The following is an 18,196-nucleotide window of genomic DNA, read 5'->3' as shown; positions in this document are numbered from 1 at the left end:
ACGATGGTTAGAAAACATTATCAAATTATTGAATCTCTTCTCACCATCAGGTATTTTTTCTCCTCTTGGTCCTGACACATTGAGATGGCATCTTGAGGTGGAATCATATTCCAAAGTCCATCACTCCCCAAGATAATATACTTGTGCTTATGGGGGTCAAGAGTGTGGACACTTGTGTCTGGTTCAGGTGACACCACAAACTCACCACTGAAAAAATCATAGCTCCACAAATCACCTGGAGGAAGACAGCAGAAGAAGGAAGAAGTATTATTTGGAAGCTAATAGTGTATCATCACAGCAACAGAATAAAGGAGAAAATCTACACAATTCATCTCAATAGATGCAGAAAAGCAATTGGTAACAATCAAAATCCATTCGTGATAAAAATTTTTATTCCTAGAAAACTCAGGGAAAAAAGACTCCCTTAATTAATCTGATAAAGAATATCCATCAGTAATCTATAACAAACATCTTACTTAAAGGTAAAATGTTAAAAGTATTCCTTTTAAAATGAAGGAGTAAGAAAACTATGCTTTGTATCATCACTTCTCTTTCAGTATTATACTGGGTCCTTCTCAGAACAGTAAGATAATAAAAATAAATAAGATAGATGAACTGGAAAAGAGAAAATATAACAGGAAACTTTAGTGAGGTTGTAAAATACAAACCCAACATATAAAAGGCAACTGTATTTCTATACAGTAGCAATAGAAAATACAAATTTTTAAACAATCCCATTTACAATAGGAATAAATTTAATAAAAGGTAAATAAGCCTTTTATAGAGAAGATTATAGATTAGATTCTAAAACATTAAAAGATTATCTAAATGGAGAAATCAACCAGATTCATAGATAACATAATATTAGACTTCATATTATAAAGACATTAATTCCTCCCAAAAGAATCTACAAAGTCAATGTAATTCCAACCAAAATCCCAAAAGGAATTTTGTAGAATTTGACAAACTGATTCTAAAATGTATAGGGAAAAGCAAAGGGCTAGGATTAACCAAGATAATTTTGAAGACAAAGGACAAGATGAGGAAAACTCCTACAAATAGGAATACCAATGGCTATCTGAAAATCTGTTAACCTCTAGGTCAGGGAAGTACCTTCATGAAAACTTACAGAATTAAGTGCCAGTCACTTGGAAGAAAATTCCAGAGATAATGAGCACTTTTCTGTTTTTAACCTACCACAAGACCAGTCTTTGGAGAGCAATAGTTCTCCCCCCTTTCAGTAAGCCAGAAAGAGAAGGTACTTACATATCCCTCCTCATCGATTCAGGTGCACATAAAACAATGCCTAAACTTCTGCCTTTTAAACCTATTAGATATAAACCTCAGAATGTTCAACAGAAAAAAACTTTTAGTTGACTCAGGCCATCCAAAAGATCAATAAAACTGAAACAGAAGAAAAAAACAATATATAGAAACCATCTACTCTTCTGTAATACATAAGACAATGTAAGTGAAACCTTTTTTTGCTCCCAAAATGTGAGGAAGAGACAAAAAGAAGAAAACATTAATTTCTGCCTCTTTTGTTTGTTGTGGGGTACTCAGGTGACAGGCCTAAATTAAAACCGAAAGGTTTTCAGACAAGAGGGTAAACAGCTTTTGCTCCCTTTCTGTAGGTCAGACCTTTTGTTAAACAACAGAGAAAGCTCTTTCTCCTCCTTATTTACTTCCACGTTAGCTCCCATCAGAAATACTGGCCAATTCAAACATGCTCAGAGTCCAAGGAAAGAACAATTCAAATCAATTACTCCACTCTAAAATAGCAAAATCATTGCTAACCAGCCTCTTCAAAGAGGCAATTCAACCTTCAGAGTAGCAAAAAGGAACACATGAGACCACTAAAAGCTTATTATAATCCAGGTCAGCTCACAAAGACACATTTACCTCTTTATACCAGCAAAACAAAGTTCCCTGGTTGATGAAATAATAAAAATGAACACGAAGACAGTAAGATAAATATTAATATTAAGGCAGCACTTATAGAGTTCATAAGTGATGCCCAAAACGTTCAAAGTTTGCCCTATTATTTGGGCTTTTTGAGTACATAATATATTGACATGGTATAAAAATCAAAAGATACAAAAGGATATACAGTGAAAATTCTCCCTTCCCATTCCCATCCTTCCGAGTTGCCCACTTAGGAAACAACTATTATTCTTATGTTCTCATCCTTCTGGAGATGTCTATATGTATACAAGCATATATGCACACTGCTTTGATGAAGCTATCCTTTCAAGTTTCCAACTCTGTTATCGACAACTCCCAAATCACTAGTCACCAGTATTTTAGCTAACCTCTTCCTTTCTTACTAAATCTCAATGTGTTTCCAGAAGAAAGGCTCATTTCTTCTAAATTTCTGAAACTCTGCATTTTGATTTTGATTAAGATTGCACTGAACCTAAAGATCAGTTTGGGGAGAAATGCCATCTTAATATTTTAACTCCCAATCCATGAATATAGTATATCTCTATTTAGGTTTTCTTTGATTTCTTTCATCAGCATTTTGTAGTTTCCCACATACAAATCTTGAGCATATTTTGTTATAATTATACCTAAATATTTCACGTTTTTTGGCGCAATTATAAATGATACTATTTATTTATTTATTTATTTATTTTTATTTTGTGTTTTTTGAGACACAGTCTCACTCTGTTGCCCGGGCTAGAGTGAGTGCTGTGGCATTAGCCTTGCTCACAGCAACCTCAAACTCCTGGGCTCAAGCGATCCTCCTGCCTCAGCCTCCCGAGTAGCTGGGACTACAGGCATGAGCCACCATGCCTGGCTAATTTTTTCTATATATATTTTTTTGCTGTCCAAATCATTTCTTTCTATTTTTAGTAGAGATGGGGTCTCACTCTTGCTCAGGCTGGTCTCGAACTCCTGAGCTCAAACGATCTGCCCGCCTTGGCCTCCCATAGTGCTGGGATTACAGGCATGAGCCACCGCACCCGGCCTAAATGATACTATTTAAATTTCATTTCTAGTACATAAATGTATGAGAGGTTGGTCCAAGCGCAGTAGTGTTTGCAACTAACTGATCACAGCCAGTTACAGATTCCTTTGTTCCTTCTCCACTGCCACTGCTTCACTTGAGTAGCCTTAAAAAAATAAATAAATAAACATACGATAGACTGTGTATGTTGAATTTGGATCTTGTGACCTTGCTGAATTCACGTATTAATTCTAGTAGCTTTTTTGGAGATCCTCTAGGATTTTTTATGCAGACAATGTTGTCATCCGTGTATAGAGATGGTTTTAGTTACTTGCTGAACCATTTGAGACTAGGTTACAGATTCAAGAAAAACATTTCACCTCAATATTAATACTTCAGCATTCATCTCTTAAGCATGAGGATGACCTACATAACCACACTCAGGACATTTCACGTTGCCACACTACTTACTGTATAATATAAAGTACATGTTCAATCTCCCCAATTCTACCAATAATGCGTTTTTAAGATCCAGGTCCATTCAATGGTCATTCATTGCATATAGTTGTGGTTTTTAGTTGTTTCTAACCCTAAACAGTTCCCTATGGTTTTTTTTTTTTTTTTTTTGCTTTTATCATTCATGGTATTGACAATTGTGAATAGTCCAAGCCAGTTGTTTTGCAGAATGACCATTAACTTGGATTTGTCTGGTTGTTTCCTCATATTCTCATGCTATATATAAGGGTTTGTGTTCAGTTTAAACTGTTTGTTTTCTGTTTTGTGAGACAGGGTCTTGCACTGTTGCCTGGGCTAGAGTGCAGTGGCATTATTATAGCTCACTGCAACCTCAAACTCCTGGACTCACGTGATAGGTCAAACTTTTTTTTGGCCATAATGTTAATACTACATTGCAGGAGTTGGGTTCTTCTCAGAATATCTCATGAGGTGAGACCGTGCATCAGTCTGTCTTATCATTGGCAATGCCAAGTTTGGTCGCTTTGTGTAAATGCTGTTTACTGGCACTGTAAAGTTGCCTTTGTCTGTTTGTAACTGATGAGGCATCTGTAGGGTGACACTTAAAGGATGTATTCTACATGCCATATTTTATTTGATGATTCTTGTATGCATCAATTATTAAACTGATGACAGAATTAGAATATTCTAATTACATTTATTAGTTGATAGTATTTTTAAAGAAGAGCTTTGCATTCCTCTATCTACCTCTTTACAATTTTTTAGCATCAGTACAGACTTATGGATTTTTTTCACTCAATATGTTTTTAGCTTATTCCTGTTATAATTTGTTTTGATGGTCAAGTTGCTTCAAATTTGCTAGTATATGTCCCTAGGATCTGAACTTTTAACAAACTCACCAGATGATTCATATTCATAACCAGTTCCCTTATTTTATTTATTTATTTTTGAGACAGAGTCTCACTCTATGCCCAGACTAGAGTGCCGTGGTGTTAGCCTAGCTCACAGCAACCTCAAACTCCTGAGTTCAAGCCATCCTCCTGCCTCAGCCTCCTGAGTAGCTGGAACTACAGGCATGCGCCACCATGCCCGGCTAAGTTTTTCTATTTTTAGTAGAGACAGGGTCTTGCTCTTGCTCAGGCTGGTCTTCAACTCCTGAGCTCAAGCTATCCTCCTGCCTTGGCCTCCCAGAGCGTTAGCTAGAATTACAGGTGTGAGCCACTGTGCCTGGCCCAGTTCCCTTATTTTACCAGTTCAAAAAGTTTACATGGCTTTACCCAAGATCAAATAACTAGTAAGGATCAGAATTGGGCCTTTAACTAAGAATTTTTACTATTGGTCTAGCGTTTGTACACCAAAACAGGATCACAGAATGTCATATCTATAGGTTCTGAAGGGAGGTATCTTGGACATTGGCAGAAAGAGCCTGCTTAATGTCCATTTCCCCTTTTTACTCAACAGAGGGAACTTGAAAGGACTCCAGGAGAAAACAGACCTTTCTTCTGGTTCCAGTAAACTCTTCTCTGCTTGCTCCAGTGGCACATGGCAGCCAGCAGTACACAGGACATAGAGTGGTCCTTATCCACAGGAAATTTCAGCAACCGTCCCCATCCCCTGCAATCTCTGAGTGGCTTCCCATGAAGAGTTTCCCAACATTAACCCCCTCTAACACATTCTCAAAACTGCAACTAAAATCATTTCCTTAAAACACAAATATAGGAGCAAGTGCTGTGGCTCACACCCATAATCCTAGCACTCTGGGAGGCTGAGGCAGGGGGATTGCTTGAGCTTAGAAGTTAAGACCAGCCTGAGCAAGAAAGACTCCATCTCTACTAAAAATAATGACATCAGGGCAGCAGAGCAAAAGCAAAAACCAAAAAAACCCCACAAAACCACAAATATAGGATGGATGATGGTGATGGCTGTACTATGGTATAAATGTATAACACTTTTTTTTTTTTTTTTTGAGATAGAGTCTCACTCTGTTGCCCAGGCTAGAGTGCCTTGTGGAGTCAGCCTAGCTCACAGCAACCTCAAACTCCTGGGCTCAAGCAATCCGCCTGCTTCAGCCTCCCAAGTAGCTGGGACTACACCCACGTGCCACCATACCCAGCTAATTTTTTTCTATTTTTAGTTGTTTGGCTAATTTCTTTGTATTTATAGTAGAGATGGGGTCTCGCCCTTGCTCAGGCTGGTCTCAAACTCCTGAGCTCTAGCTATCCTCCTGCCTCAGCCTCCCGGAGTGCTAGGATTACAGGCAATGAGCCACCGCGCCCTGCTAAAATGTGTAATACTTAATACCAGTGAACCATACACCTAAAATGGTAAGATGGTAGGTTATTGTGTATGTTATATATATTTTATCACAATTTTTAAAAACATAAATCTAATTATGTTTCCCACTCCAACTCTATAATAGTTTACTGTTGTTAAGATGAAGATACAATTCTTTTTTTTTTTTTTTTGAGACAGAGTCTCACTCTGTTGCCCGGGCTAGAGTGAGTGCCGTGGCATCAGCCTAGCTCAGAGCCACCTCAAACTCCTGGGCCCAAGCAATCCTCCTGTCTCAGCCTCCCGAGTAGCTGGGACTACAGGCATGCGCCACCATGCCCGGCTAATTTTTTTCTATATATATTTTTAGCTGTCCAGACCATTTCTTTCTATTTTTAGCAGAGATGGGGTCTCCCTCTTGCTCAGGCTGGTCTCGAACTCCTGACCTCGAGCAATCCTCCCGCCTCGGCCTCCCAGAGTGCTAGGATTACAGGCGTGAGCCACTGCTCCTGGCCAAAGATACAATTCTTTACCACAGCCTGTAAGATGTAGTATATCTCATTTTATCCAGGTCTCTTATTCCCACATCTCTATTCCAGCTACACTGGCCTTCAGAGTCCCTTACATAACCATGCATCTTCCTATCATGGAGCTTTTCAAAAATGCCGTTTTCTATGCCTAGTACACCCTCTTCCTTCCTCTCTTCTAGTAATTCTTCAGATCTCAGTTCAAATATCCCTTCTCTGGCCTCTCTGGCTTGGTAAAATATCCCTACGTTTACATTCTTATTAGTACATATATAAATAGTTAAAAATCGGAATTTTTCAGTTCCTTTTGTGATCATGTGATAAATACTGTTCCTCTTCCCTAGACTATAAGCTCCACAAGGGCAAAAATTATGTACTTGGACATACAGTAGAGTGCTTCATACATACTGCACTCAAAAGTATCTGTTCAATGAATAAATGACTTGCAAGATTCAAATGCAATTACATCAGGCAGCCACTAGAAGGCACCTTTGCTACATTTGTGCTGATCATCAGCGCCTATAAGGGTACCAATTGTGATAAGGAGACTTTTCTCAAAAACTAAGAAAAATAGCCATAAAACTATTAGTATGGTGCTACATACTGGTATTTAATTTCCTTTAGGCCAATAAGTATTACCATACAACAAAGTAAACTCCAAAAACAGTAATTCACTTCTTTATATGTCAAAATCTCAAAGGTATTATTAGACAGGGGGCGGTGGTACACCTTGCAGTTTGTCTACTTGGAAGACTGAAGCAAGAGGATTGCTTGAGACCAGGAGTTTGAGTCAGCCTGGGCAACACAGTGAGACACTGTTTCTAAAAAAATTAAAGTAAAAGGTATTTGAAGAGAAAATATTTATGTGATAGAAAAGAAAAATCAAGGCCGAGCAGTGACTCACACCTTTAATCCTAGCACTTTGGGAGGATGAGGCAAGATGACTGCTAGAGGCCAGGAGATCGAGACCAGCCTGGGCAACACAGCAAGACCCTGTCTCTGCAAAAAATAAGAAAAAATGAAGTGTGGTGGTACGTGGCTGTAGTCTCAGCTACTCGGGAGGCTGAGACATGAGGATTGCTTGAACCCAGGAGTTGGAGGCTGCAATGAGCTATGATGACACCACTGCACTCTAGCCTGGGCAACAAAGCGAGATCTTGTCTCAAAAGAAAACCCCAAAAAACAAACAAACAAATGGACACCACAACTTTAATGTCTACTAAGTGCCTCAAAGGTAATTTGTCCAAAACTAAACTCCTAACCTCCCCTTATCACTGTTCCAAGTCTTTCCTCTATCAGTCAATAGCAACTCCACCCTTCCAGCTGGCTTAGTGAAAAATCATGAGTAATAAGGATCCTTGCATTTGTTACTTCTGCTTAAATTCTCTCCCTCCAGACATTCAATGGTCTCCATGCCTCATCTCTTTACTCATCAAATATCATCTTCTCAGTGAGACCTCCTCTGACCATTTCATTTAAAATTACAACCGTACTCCCTCAACATTTCCTGCATTATTTTTCTTGGTAGCATTTCTCAGTATCTAACACAATATATATTCTACTTATTTATGTTAGTTTATCATATTTTCCCCCAATTTAGAAAATAAGCTCTATGGATACAGGAATTTTTGACTGTTTTGTTCACTGTTGAATCTCCCCAGCACCTAGAACAGTACATGGCACATAGCACATATTTAATAAGTATTTGGCGAAATGGGAACTATGTGTTTTTAAAGTATGCCTACAAATTCTTTGATATACTTGAGAATGGGCTGGATTTAGTGATCCAGTGCAAACATTTAAAATATGGAGCTGGCTTTTACAACAAGTGATTCAAAGCTTTCTTTGAAGTCTTGCTGTAATGCCCAGTCTGGTCTCAAACTTCTGGCTTCAAGCCATCCCCCAACCTGGGCCTCCCAAACTGCTGGGATTACAGGCATAAGCCACCACACCTGGCCTTGTAAATTATCTTAGAAGTAGATGCTCCAACTCCAAGCCTTCAGATGATTATTGACATCTTGACTGCAACCACATTAGAGACCCAAAGCCAGAACACTATCCAGTTAAGTTCCTGAATCAGAGAAACTGTGTGAGACAAAAAATGTTTTAAACTGGTTAAATTTGAAGATACTCTGTGACATAGCAATAGATAACTAATACAGTGGGACTGTAATAACCTGGCATAGTCACTTTGGGAAAAAATTTAGCAATACTGAATAAAGCTAAAGATGTAGATAGCTATGAACTGAGCTTCTCCAACTTGCCTGCCTCGGATGGGTTATGAGTGTGGTCTTGGGGCAGCAGGGTGGGTCCTGGATAGCTAGAACCTCCAGCTCAGTCACCTTCAGCCTCACATAGCCTCCTTTGATTTACTGTAGAAATATTTCATCTTGTATGAGTGTCATGATGCAAAAAAAAAGTTGGTAAGTAACATACTATGACTCAGCAATTCCACTTCTAGTTATGTACTTTAAAGAACTCTCATGTGTGTATAAATAAGGACATATTTATTGCAGCATTTTTCATAATAGCAAATGCTTGGGTGTAACATAAACGTCCACCAATCAGGGTGCAGAAGAAGAAATTAGTTTTATATTGAAAATAAACCATATATAGTAGTTGATAATTAAACCAGAACTACATTTATAAACATGAACAGACCTTAAAATGCCCAGTGAGAAAGTAAAGTTGAAATGTTGTCTTAATTATGATGGAAAGCTGATCCAAAGATCAACAATTTTAACAATACTTCTACGGACACAGAGCTATAAGAGACCATCAAAGTCTTATATTCTCTAGTTTTCTAGACAATGTAGAAATCCCTACTAACCACATAGGTAAACATTTAGCCACTTGAACACTCTTAATGAAGGGAAGGCACACCAAAGTTCACAAAGTAATTGTTTTTGTCAGCTGAAAAAATTTTTGTTTTACCAAGCTAAAATCTGCTTCTTTTTTTATAGCTCTTCACTGCAATTTTCTTTTTAAGAAACCATACTACTTCCTCTTCTAGATGACAGATCTTCACAAATATTAAGGCAGCCATAAGTGTCTTCAATATTTCTATTCCAAGCTAAACCTTTCCAAGTTATCCTGTGTCAGGTAAGCAGAATGGCAACATGATATAGTGGAAAAGAGTTTATATTCTTAAATTGGACAAAATTGTACTCAAATGCCAACAGTGTAGACTTGGTCAATTTACTAGATCTGCTAAGGAAGTTTATTAACTGATACACTGGAAATAATTCCTACCTTCCCATGATTTTATAAAGTATAAAAATGAAATAACATTTAAAACACTTCTATAGTAGCTGGCACACCAAAAAAATCCCACTCAATTTGTTTTCTTTCTCCTACAAAATGATTTTAGGATCATCTTCAATTTGGTCACCCTCCTCTGGATGGATGTATTTTTAAGTACAGAGTATAGTGGCACAACCACTTCTTTATTCTGAATATTATACTATTACTGCATTCTAAAACTGCATTACCTTTTGTGGCCAAGTTACATTTAACACTGTTGGATTATATTATGCTCATGACTAACCAACTATAAAAACATTCCTAGTTCTTTTTCATACGAAATGCTGCTATGAAAGCAGATATCTTCCAAATATTGTTAATGTTCTGTACTTAAGCCTTGTACCGTTATTTTTTAAAATTTCAGAATATTATGGGGGTACAAACGTTTTGGTTACATGAATTGCTTTTGCAGTTTGAGTCAAAGTTGTGTGTCCATCACCCAGATAGGGTGTATTGTACCCGTTGGATGTGAATTTACCCATTCCTCCTCCCCCTCTCAAGCCTAGTACCTTATGTTAATTCCTATTAAATTTCATATTACTGTCAAGCCTATCTACCCTTTAAAACACTTTATTTGAAATAATTTCAAATGTATAAGAAGTTACAAAAATTAAAAGACAACACCCACATACGCCTTACCTAGATTCAATTATTATTGACATTTTACACCATTTGCTTTATCATTTTCTGTCTACATATACAGGTTGATCATCCCTAATCTGAAAATCTAAAATTCAAAATGCTCAAAAATTTAAAACTTTTTCAGCACTGACATGACACCAAAGTGGAAAATTCCATACCTAACCTCATGTGATAGATGCATGCTATTTAAAACATTGTATAAAATCACCTTCAGGCTCTATGTATAAGGTATATATAAAATATGTATGAATTCTGTGTGTTTAGACTTGGGCCCCATCCCCAACATATCTTATTTTGTATATGCAAATATTCCAAAATCCAAAAAATATCAGAATTTCAAAACACTTCTAGTCCCAATCATTTTGGATAAGGGATACTCAACCTATATATAAACATTCAGTGTGTATACATAATCATAATTATATATATTATATATAATATTTTTAATCATAACCCACTACTGCTAAATACTTCACTATATACTTTCCAAGAATAAGGATATTCTCTTATATAACTGCAGCATATCTAACAGCTTTATATATCTTCATCGATACATTAAACTAACCTACTGTCTAACATCCATATTGCAAATTATCAGATGGCCTAATAATGTCCTTTCTTGGATCCAGTCTAGGTGCAGGAATACTATTTACTTGTAACACTTTTTTAGTCTCCTTTAATCGAGATTGAGGTTATACATTCTTGCCCAGACTACTACACAAGGGATATAGTGTCCTTCTCAATGTATCACACATCTGGAGGCACACAATGTCCAACTATCCCTCATTAGTGAGTTTCATTATGATCATCCAAAGTGTTGCCTGACTCCTCTACTGCCTATTTACTATTTTTTCTTTCTTCCAACAAAAAATAGTCTGTGAAGAGACACTTCAAGACAATGTTAATATCCTGCTGCCTAAGAACTTTTGAATATTTGTATAATATACAAAATCAAGAACACACTATTTCTTTCTCCAGGTAGTTAACAAATGTGGAAAAAAGCTATGGACGAAACACAGGATCACATATATCAAGATTTCTGGCCAGGCACGGTGGCTCACGCCTGTAATCCTAGCACTCTGGGAGGCCGAGGTGGGTAGATGGTTTGAGGTCAGAAGTTCGAGACCAGCCTGAGCAAGAGTGAGACCCCCCGTCTCTACATACAGAAAAAATTAGCTGGGCATGGTGGCACATGCCTGTAGTCCCAGCTACTCGGGAGGCTGAGGCAGTAAGATCGCTTAAGCCCAGGAGTTTGAGGTTGCTGTGAGCTAGGCTGATGCCACGGCACTCTAGCCTGGGCAAGAGAGTGAGACTCTGTCTCAAAAAAAAAGAAAGAAAAAAAAGGATTCCAGGACTCTATTAGTAGAAATAAAACTAAATATTTCCACTGTACTTCAAACTGGTCAGACCACATCTTGCAGAGTGTCCTCAATTCTGGAACCACATTTATTGAAGGAAATATCTAGAGGGACATGACGAGTATAATGAAGGATCTGAAATTAGCAGAGGAGAGACTAGAGATAGGTCAACCAATTTTGAACAGATAAATGATTATCATTATGCAACAGGCAAAATAAGTACACTGCCCTGTTTTTGTTTCAGCACACAAAACTAAGGCCAAATATCAGAAAGATTCATAGAGACAGATTTTTAACGCACAATAAACAATTAGAGTTGTTCAATAAAGTAAAGAGTTTGTACTTTGAAACATTTAGATTACTGAAAACATTCAAGCAGGAATTGAATTACTTGTCTGAATTACTCTAGAGAGTATCACTGGACTGAGTTGAAATGTCTGTGCCAGGAAAACCAGCTGATTTTCCTGCTGCCTCTCTACCACTTCTTCTCCTTTTCTTTCTCTGCACAGTCACTTAAGGGTTTCAAGGTTTATTTGAAATGCTTGGCGCACACACTGATATATACAAAATAACCCAATATTTCCTTTTCTAAATTGAAGGTCTGCCTTACTTTTAAACCTAGAGTAAAATCCTGCCCTCAGTCCAATAAATTCTTCATAAAAAGCCCTTTATTTTTTAGTAACTCCTTGCCTCTTGCACTCCCTTTCAAAGCTCAATAATGCTATAAATGGCAGCAGTCAATCCAAAATTTTACCATCTATCTGAAATGTAAGCAATAGCTTATCACTTTCCCTCCTCTTTTTCCTTGCTAACAACTGAAAGATCAATTGTATCACATGCTTATACTATGAATGAATGACCTGGGTCAGTTGGACAGCCTTCTATTTCTACAATCTATTAAAACATAAAGTACCTAGAATATTGCAACAGGCCTCTAAGTGATATCCTTGCCTCCAATTTTATTTCCCTACAAACTTTAGCTATGTAGCAGCCAAAATGATCCTTTAAAAACAAATGGGATCTTGTCATTGCCCTACTTCAATAAATATCAATAACAATAGCTAACATTTATAGAGCCCTTACTAGGTGCCAGGCATTATTCTAAGGATTTTACATGTATTAGGTCATCCAATACTCACAGCAGTATGAGGTAGGTACCTGCCATAGTTTGAATGTTTGTCCCCTCCAAAACCTCTGCTGAAATCTAATTGACATTGCAGCACCATCAGGAAGTGGGACCTTTACGAGGTGATTAAGCCATGAGGGATGCACCCTCATGGGTGGGATTGGTGCCATTATAAAAGGGCCAGTCCAGCCCCATCTTGCTCTGTCACCCTCTTACCTTCAGCCATGTGATGACACAGCAAGAAGGCCTTTGCCAGATGCGGGCACCCTGATATTGGACATCCCAGCCTTCAAAAACCTGTGAGCCTATAAATTTTTCCTCATTATAAAGTACCCAGTCTCAGGTAGTCTGCTATAGCAAAAAAAAAACAGACTAAGACAGTAGCATTATCAGGCCCTATTTTATAGATGAAAAATTGTGTCACAAAATATTAAGTAATATGTCCAAGTTTAGATAATAACAAACAGCATGGGGAATGGAACCTAGGCATTTTGGATTCAAAATCCATCTCTTACCTACTATGGTATACTCTCTCTCCTACTTTTCAATCTCTTCTCAAAAATATTTAAAATAAAAACCAAATCTATTACCATGGTCTAGAAAGACCTGTAGGATTTAGTTCCTGCCCAGCCATAATGTCTTCAGCAAACTCTTTACTTTGGCCTGCATAATCCTTCCTAATCTGTTAAGTGTCCTCATGTTCACCCTCATTTTATATCTTTACCTCTCCCCTCTCACACTGGCTTCACTCCTGTTCTTCAAAGACACCACATTCTCTTCTTCCTGTATGAGGATACTTTGCTTGCAGACAACTTCCAGCTCAGGTTAACTTAGGCCAAAAGGCAACTTAGAAGAAAATCAAGTAGCTCACTGAATAGACAAGAAGCTGGAGAACCAGGTATGGAAACAGGAGAGTTCCAAGCAACCAAGAAAGAAAACCCAATTTTATCAATGGGGCAGCTGCTGAAGGAAGCCAATCTCACTAGGATGAATTCATTACAATCATTTATTTTATTTATTTATTTTTTTTGAGACAGAGTCTCACTCTGTTGCCAGGGCTAGAGTGCCATGGTGTCAAGCTCACAGCAACCTCAAACTCCTGGGCTCAAGCAATCCTCCTGCCTCAGCCTCCCAAGTAGCTAGGACTACAGGCATGTACCACCATGCCCAGCTAATTTTTTTCTATATATATTTTTAGCTATCCATATAATTTCTTTCTATTTTTAGTAGAGATGGGGTCTCGCTCTTGCTCAGGCTGGTCTCAAACTCCTGACCTCAAATGATCCTCCCGCCTTGGCTTCCCAGAGGGCTAGGATTACACGCGTGAGCCACTGTGCCCGGCCCATTACAATCATTTTTTAAAACATTTTTTGTCCTTACTAGATTTAAATTTAAAATCCTAGAATAAAGAATCTGATTGGCCTAGCTGGGGTCATATGCCTGACCTTTTATATGTTTTATAAAAGGACTGTAAATAGGAATGCTCAAACTAGGACTATTTAGTAAGAAAGAGATAATTTCCCAAAAGGAAATGAAGGTGTTAGTTAATAAGAAGAGAGAATATATGTTGGATACCACTCCTCCCCACGAAAAATCAAATGTCCACTAACTGCCTAAGGACCTTTGCTATGGCTCTGCTGTGACTGCTATTTTCCTTGACTCCTTTCTCCTCCTTCAGGTCTTACCCAAATACCACCTCTTTAAAGAATGCTCCTTGATCATCCTCTCTAAAGTAGGCCTCCTCTGCCACCCACTATCCCTCCACAAATTACTGGTATATCACCTTGTTTAATTCTTTTATGACACTTTAAAAAATGATTTTCTCATTTGTTTCTTATCTATTCCCTCCATAAGATTATAGACTCCTCGAAAATTAGGACTATGTATATTTCATCAAAGATCAATAAGAGACAGTACATAATAGGCAGAATAATTTTTTTTAAGAGACAGGGTCTCTTCTCAGCATCCATGGAATGAAAAAAAAAAAACTAAAAAAAATTTTAATAATAATAATAATAAAAAAAGAGACAGGGTCTCACTCTGTCACCCAGACTGAAATATAGTGACATGACCATAGCTCCCTGCAGCCTCACACTCCTGGGCTCAAATGATCATCTCACCTCAGTCTCCTGAGCAGCTGGGACTATAAGCATGAGCCACTGTGTCTCCAGAATGATCTTTTAAAAACGTGAATCAGATGTTACTCCTTAGCTTAATATCTTTCAATGCTTCCCATTCCCACTGCAATTAGATGAGAATGCAAATATCTGCCAAGAATAAGACCCATTTCCACCTCACCAGTTCCTAGAACATGCCAAGTTCTTTCCCACTTCGGGATCCATGCCTGAAATATTCTTCCACAGATTCTTCATAAGACTAGCTCCTTTTCAGCTTTCAAATCTCAGCTAAAATAACACTTCCTGTGTCAGACACAGTGGTGTGTGCCTGCAGTCCAGCAGGAGGACTGTTTGAGCCCAGGCATTCAAGGATATAGTGTGCCAACATTACACCTGTGAACAGTCATTAAACTCCAGCCTGGGCAACATAGCAAGACCTCACCTCTTTAAAAAAAAATAATTCTTGTTGTTCAACAAGTCTATAAGAAAAAAAGCAAACAAAATAAAAGTTCCCAAAAACTCAAAAATACTTCCTAAAAGGGGCATTTCTATGAAATACAATACTAAGACACTAAAACAGGTTTTTCCTTCTAAATTATTTATCACAGCACCATTTCTTTCTTCCTTTCTTTCTTTTTTTAAAAAGCAGAGAAAGAGTTTGATATTGCAGGCACCATGTGAGGAGATGGGAGGAATTTCTCAGATCCATCTCCCTGAAAACTTGGGAGAAAGTTTTTAAAGATAATTTGGCAGCAAAAGACTAGGCAATTGGTTCTGCTAACTGGCTGGGTTTGGGACAGAACCTTAGGGGCATAGAAATTGTCTTCTTTGCTGAGTCGGTTCTTGGGTGGGGTTCGCAATACCAGTTGAGTCAGTTCCTTAGTATGGGCCACTAGTCTGTGGGTCAGCAGTTCCACCCGAATGCAGGGGCTGGAAGATAGCTCAAAAACTGGTAGTTCCAGTGCCTCACCCAACACCTGGGGCATTCCAGGGACTAGAGCTAATCACAGGACCCAAAAACAACATTGCAGCTTTTTGCTTTTGGCGAGCACCACCTACTGGCAGGGAGGTCGATTTGCCTGCCCTTTAGAGCATTTACTGACTCAATCTTACAGGATGTGTGAGGGACCAAGGAGTGGCTACTTAGGGGAGCACCTACCCCTCCCCACCACACACACACACAGAAAAACTGTGCTACTGGATAAGGAAGGAAAGATCCTAGCCTGGGCCCACAGCATACAAGCATTTAGGCCCCTCTCCCATGAACTCTTTATTTCTTTTATGTATTTCCTACTTTCTGATTATTTCATTTATAAACTTACTTCTTTCTTTATTGCCTGTATCCCCAACCACATGGTTTTACTCCATAAGGGCAAAAGTATATCATTATTATATCTCCAAAGTGTATTATAATGCCTGGCACCAAGTCAGTACTTAAACAGCTATCATAAGAAAGAAGGTATAAATTTGTGTTTATTCAGAGAAATCTTCTTTAGTAAAACTACCCCATCTAGCATAGCCAATGTAAGATATCTCAATAGCTATTATTCTCTAGGCCTTCCTTCCAAAACCAGGTAGATTAGAAAGATAACTATTTTTATTTCATCATAGACAACTGACTTTGCTAACTAAAGGAAAATGAGCTTTGAAGGCTCCTAAGGGAATGTTAAGGGCTAAACATATTTTAAAATAGTTTTAAGACATGCATATACTTACCTAAGTACAGATGGAAATTAGCAAAACACTGAATATGACTCATGGTCAAAGGACAATTGACACTGAAATACATACCTTAACCTTCCCTTCAATTAGGCTTCCCCCTCTTTCTTTCAGCAAATAATATTCATTCATTCATTCATTTTTGAGATGTGATCTCACTATGTTGCCCAAGCTGATTTCAAACTCCTGGGCTCAAGCAATCCTCCCACCTATGCCTCCCAAATAGCTGGGATTACAGGCACATGCCACCATGCCCAACTCAATTAGGTTTTAAAGCATTTAATATAATATCATCATATCTCTACTCTTACCACATGCCAGGTAAGGGCTTAGTTCTCAGTCTTGTCTCATTTTACCACCACATATTGTAAAAAATCCAGTATGATTTCACCAAATATAAGTCCCACTTACCAAGTGCTCTTGCTACTGCCAGAAAAGGAATCTGGTCAATAACCGTGCTCCTTCTAACAGGTCCATTGTGAGTGAGCCGAGGTCGTTTCCAAACTACACGATTCACTCCAGACTTGTTCATCACACTAAAAAATAAATAGAGCTCACATAAATACTCCAAATGATTAAAATGGAAGAACTAAGGTAGCTCAATGCATTAAGTAACTAAAAAAATGAAATTATATTATCACAAAATAATGACTTATCTGTTTCAGATATAAAGATACATAAGCCAAAGTTTCTGTTCAGAGAGGAAAGATAAAATAGAGTAGATTAGGAGAACGTGGAGATTACTGAAGTAGGTCAGACAGAACTGAATGGAAGTAATGTGAAGAAAACTGAATATAGATACCATGTAAAAAAAAAAAAAAGATGACTTAATGACTAAAAAAATTAGGAGGGAGGAAGTAGAACTTATATAAATGGAGACGGAGGCCAGGCACAGTGGCTCATGCCTTTAATCCCAGCATTTTGGGAGGCTGAGGCAGGAGGATGGCTTGAGGCCAGGAGTTCAAAGCTGCAGTAAGCTAAGATCATGCCACTGCACTCCAGCCTGGTCAACAGAGTAAGATCCTGTCTCTAAAAAATAAAAATAAGTAAACAAAAGTAAATAAATAAATAAATGGAGAGTGATTAAACAGTGATTAGAGAAATTGAAAAGGAAAGGTTATACAGTTATGAGAGTTTCAGCTGGGCATGGGGGAACACAATAGTACTTCAGTTTCATTATTTTAGTTATTTGTTTATTTTTAATTTTATTTATTTATTTATTTGGAGGCAGGGTCTCACTCTCTCACCCTGGCTAGAGTGCAGTGGTGTCACCACAGCTCACTACAACCTCAAACTCCTGACCTCTAGATATCCTCCTGCCTCAGCCTCCCAGAGTGCTATGATTACACGTATGAGCCACCACGCCCAGCCCAGTTTTAATTTTTTTTTTTTTTTTGAGACAGAGTCTCACTCTCCCACCCTGGCTAGAGTGTCGTGGCGTCAGCCTAGCTCACAGCAACCTCAAACTCCTAGGCTCAAGCGATCCTCCCGCCTCAGCCTTCCAAGTAGCTGGGACTACAGGCATGAGCCACTATGCCTGGCTAATTTTTTCTATATCTATTTTTAGTTGTCCAGCTAATTTCTATTTTTCAGTAGAGACGGGGTCTCGCTCTTGCTCAGGCTGGTCTCGAACTCCTGAGTCAAACGATCCGCCCGCCTTGGCCTCCCAGAGTGCTAAGATTACAGGCGTGAGCCACCACGCCCAGCCC

General features: G+C 38.3%; 1 protein-coding gene across 1 annotated transcript in view; it reads right to left on the bottom strand.

Moving 5' to 3' along the window:
- Positions 1-18,196, bottom strand: part of PPM1D (protein phosphatase, Mg2+/Mn2+ dependent 1D) — a 57,457-nt gene that overhangs the window by 11,401 nt on the left and 27,860 nt on the right. Inside the window, exons 3-4 of the mRNA XM_045525583.1 lie at positions 16,899-17,023; positions 45-235 (exon numbers count right to left, since the gene is read on the bottom strand). Coding sequence (XP_045381539.1) covers positions 45-235; positions 16,899-17,023 — 316 coding nt within the window. The remainder of the gene's footprint in view (positions 1-44; positions 236-16,898; positions 17,024-18,196) is intronic.

The sequence above is a fragment of the Lemur catta genome, chromosome 15, assembly GCF_020740605.2.
Source record: "Lemur catta isolate mLemCat1 chromosome 15, mLemCat1.pri, whole genome shotgun sequence".
NCBI lineage: Eukaryota > Metazoa > Chordata > Mammalia > Primates > Lemuridae > Lemur > Lemur catta.
This window is presented reverse-complemented; position numbering and strand designations above follow the sequence as displayed.